Here is a 3,899-nt window from a genome sequence, read left to right as displayed (position 1 = left end):
AATAGGCTATATTATCTAATCAAGTCTGCATCAAATTTGAGGTGAACCTCCTGTTATTGACTAAATCATTAGATTTTGCCTTGGTATATTCCTCAGCACTTCTGTACATATTCTTATATAGTGATTTCTCTACCTTAATTTCATCCAGACACATTTTAAGTATGCTTCATTCTTCGTCCAAGGTTTGGACCTTTCTCTTCAAGCCATTAACTCGATTAATGTAAAGTTCATATTCTGCATAGCGATCTTAAAGTAATACTGCAGGTCGTGACAGATGAGTATCCAATCATTTCTCCCATTTGTATGGGAATAAGGTCTTGACCCAATTTCCACCAAAATTGATTAAAATATGTTGGATATTGGTTAAATAAATCGAGAATTGAAAATCGATTAAAGTGACTTCGTATCGACTTCTTCGAAAACCAATATCGGATGAATGAGAAATTACGAAAAAGGACAAAAATCAGTGAATAGACACCTTTTCATAAAGATGCATTGTTTGGAAAGGGTGCATGGTTTGGCCTCAACCATTTCGTCCACACCCTTTCATGGTCTATAAATAGGACCCTTTGGGTGTCCTATTCCTCACAATTTTGATATGCAAAACATCTCTCATCCTCTCTTCTATCCAAAATCAAAATCATTTCATTTATTCTGATTTTCCTTCATTTCATCCTTGGAGTACATAAGCCTAAATTTGGTTCGTTGTCCTTGTGTTTTGGAGTGCTACAAACACAAGTGTAGCCGTTGTATTTTGGGAGTCGATTGCCGAAATTCGTAGGCACCGTTGCGGGGCAAATTCGACTTAAGGACAAAGAGTCCACCTCTTGCCTCGGCTTTGTTCCTACTTTCTTCTTCTTCTTGTTTGTGTTTTCTTTGTCGTTACTCTGTCCAATTTTCGGCACGGATTTACAATCCATCATTATACTTATTTTGGCGTCGCTATTCACAAAATTCATCCAACAATCTTAAGTCGAATTTCTATAAATTTTGTGAAAGTGACATTCTTGTTTGGTTAAACTTGTTAAGTTTAACTTCTTCACTTCTATTTTTGGTTGATCTTCTGTTTTACGTAAACAGAAATGAATACGGTTCTTAATACCGATACTACTTCGAATGAAACTTCGAACATGGGAACTTCTAAAGAAAGTGTTCCTACCAGTGTGATTCCTCCCGTTCTGAATACAACTACTACTAATGTGATTCCTCCGGTTGTGGGTGCCCCTACTATCGTACATTCAAACTCCGTTTCACATGGGGAAAAGCCGGATAAATTTGTTGGGGTTGATTTCAAAAGGTGGCAACAGAAAATGTTGTTTTATCTCACAACCCTCAACTTGGCAAAATTCTTGAATGAAGATCCTCCCGCCATACAAGAAGGGGAAAACAATAGGGCATCTTTGATTGCTTTGCATGCATGGAAACATTCGGATTTCTTATGCAAGAATTACATTCTTAATGGCTTGGACAACGCCTTATACGGGGTATATTGCTACAAGAAATCTGCAAAGGAACTATGGGAGTCCTTGGAAAAGAAGTACAAGCCCGAAGATGCCGGAACCAAGAAGTTCATTGTGGGAAAATTCTTGGACTACAAAATGGTAGATTCGAAGACCGTCATCAGTCAAGTGCAAGAATTGCAAGTCATACTTCATGACATTCATGCGGAAAATATGTCCGTGAGCGAATCATTTCAAGTGGCTGCAATTATCGAGAAACTTCCACCCATGTGGAGGGCCTTCAAAAACTATCTCAAGCACAAGCGCAAGGAGATGAACATTGAAGAACTTGTGGTCCGATTGAGGATTGAAGAAGACAATCGAAGTTCAGAAAAATGAGTTGGGAATAGCATACCACAAGCTATGGCAAATGTGGTAGAATCTAGCAACAACAAAGGAAAGAAGAGAAAGCATTCCATTGAATCTACAAAGAAGAATGCAAAGAAGTTCAAGGGCAATTGCTACAATTGTGGAAAGGCTGGACATCGCTCGGTTGATTGTCGCAAACCTAAGAAGCAATCCCAAGCCAACATTGTCGAATCTGATGCCATATCAAATGGCATGTCCAATATGAATTTATCGGCAGTTGTTTCTGAATGCAACCTTGTTGGAAATCCCATGGAATGGTGGGTTGATACGGGTGCAACCCGTCACATTTGTACCGATAGAGGAATGTTCACATCATACACTCCAACTGAGGGAGAAAAATTGTTTATGGGGAACTCCTCAACATCCAAAGTGGAAGGACAAGGCAAAGTGGTCTTAAAGATGACGTTGGGAAAAGAACTTAGCCTCAATAATGTCCTTCACGTACCGGATATTCGCAAGAACCTTGTGTCAGGTTCTTTGTTAAGCAAGAATGGCTTTAAACTAGTCTTTGTATCGGATAAGTTTGTACTTACCAAAAATGATATGTATGTAGGCAAAGGCTATGTAAAAGATGGACTATTCAAAATGAATGTCCTAACTGTTGTGTCAAATGCTACAATCAATAAAACGTCATCTTCAGTTTATATTCTTGAGTCATGTAATCTATGGCATCATAGATTAGGACATGCAAACTTTAATTCAATACGAAAGTTAATGAATTTAAGTTTACTTCCGAATATGCATTTTAATAATGGAAAATGCGAAACATGTGTAGAGGCAAAAGCGGCCAAAACACCATTTCATTCGGTTGAACGAAACACCACACCATTAGAACTAATTCACACGGATGTGTGTGATTTGAAGTTCGTACAAACAAGGGGTGGTAAAAAGTACTTCATCACATTCATAGATGATTGTACAAGGTACTGTTATGTGTACTTGTTGAAAAGCAAAGATGAAGCTTTGGAAGTGTTTAAACACTACAAAAATAAAGTTGAAAATCAACTTGGAAAACAAATCAAAATGATTCATAGTGATAGAGGTGGAGAATATGTTGCACCGTTTGAAGAATTTTGTGCAGAATCTGGAATAATTCATCAAACAACGGCACCATATTCACCACAATCTAATGGAATTACTGAACGCAAAAATCGAACGTTAAAGGAAATGATGAATGCAATGTTGATTAGTTCGGGCTTACCTCAAAACTTGTGGGGGGAAGCCATACTTTCTGCAAATCATATCCTTAATAAAATACCACACAAAGATAAGGTTGAATCACCTTACGAATTATGGAAAGGTCGGAAACCTTCCTACAAATATCTCAAAGTGTGGGGGTGCTTAGCGAAAGTACAAATACCCAAACCTAAACAAGTTAGGATTGGACCAAAGACAATTGATTGTGTCTTTATTGGATATGCTATCAATAGTAGTGCATATCGATTCTTGGTTCACAAATCCGAAGTACTTGATGTACACGTAGGTACAATTATTGAATCAAGAAATGCAGTCTTCTTTGAAAGCAAGTGGAGGAAAATAATGTTGAAAAGTCAAAAATAGTGACTGCCTCAAGCAAGAAGCAGCTGTTGGTAAAATAATCATAACTTGAGCTTCAGACATTGGATCGAGGTGATTCAAGTTGGGTTGGAAAGACAAGGCACGTTTCTACAACTTTTATGTTTTGGAAGAAGTCAAATTCGTATCACAAAGTAGCCAAAATTACCGTGAAAAGTCCAGCTTGTTACCTGCCGGATACAGCTTTACCTGTAAAGCAGCACTTATTGTTTTTGTCATATCTGGAGTTATATAGATCCAATAAACCTGATATTTGAACCAATGGAAAGCTAACTCAAGTGGAAATAATTTATCTGTTGATCATAAGTCCAAATTCGCTGCACAATATATCTGAAAATTGGCATCAAGTTGCATGTTCCAGCTGTCTTGAAGCTGGACAGAAACAAGTTGCATTGCCTACTTGAATTTTGGATGTTCCTTTGCCTATAAAAGGGGACCTTGGCCACGATTTTGAAG

General features: G+C 37.8%; 1 protein-coding gene across 1 annotated transcript; it reads left to right on the top strand.

The window, feature by feature from the left end:
* Positions 1–1,082: 1,082 nt before the first annotated feature.
* On the top strand, positions 1,083–1,838 carry LOC111384169. Its single transcript, XM_023008421.1, has one exon. The coding sequence runs from the start codon at positions 1,083–1,085 to the stop codon at positions 1,836–1,838; it is 756 nt and encodes a 251-aa protein (XP_022864189.1).
* The last annotated feature ends 2,061 nt before the right edge of the window (positions 1,839–3,899 follow it).

Source organism: Olea europaea, unplaced genomic scaffold, assembly GCF_002742605.1.
Source record: "Olea europaea var. sylvestris unplaced genomic scaffold, O_europaea_v1 scaffold2861, whole genome shotgun sequence".
NCBI lineage: Eukaryota > Viridiplantae > Streptophyta > Magnoliopsida > Lamiales > Oleaceae > Olea > Olea europaea.
The sequence above is the reverse complement of the archived record's forward strand: the minus strand, read 5'-3'. Positions and strand labels throughout refer to the sequence as shown.

Excerpts from the sequence above, each read along its gene's own strand:
- LOC111384169 (XM_023008421.1), top strand. The coding sequence starts at position 1,083 with ATGAATACGGTTCTTAATACCGATACTACTTCGAATGAAACTTCGAAC.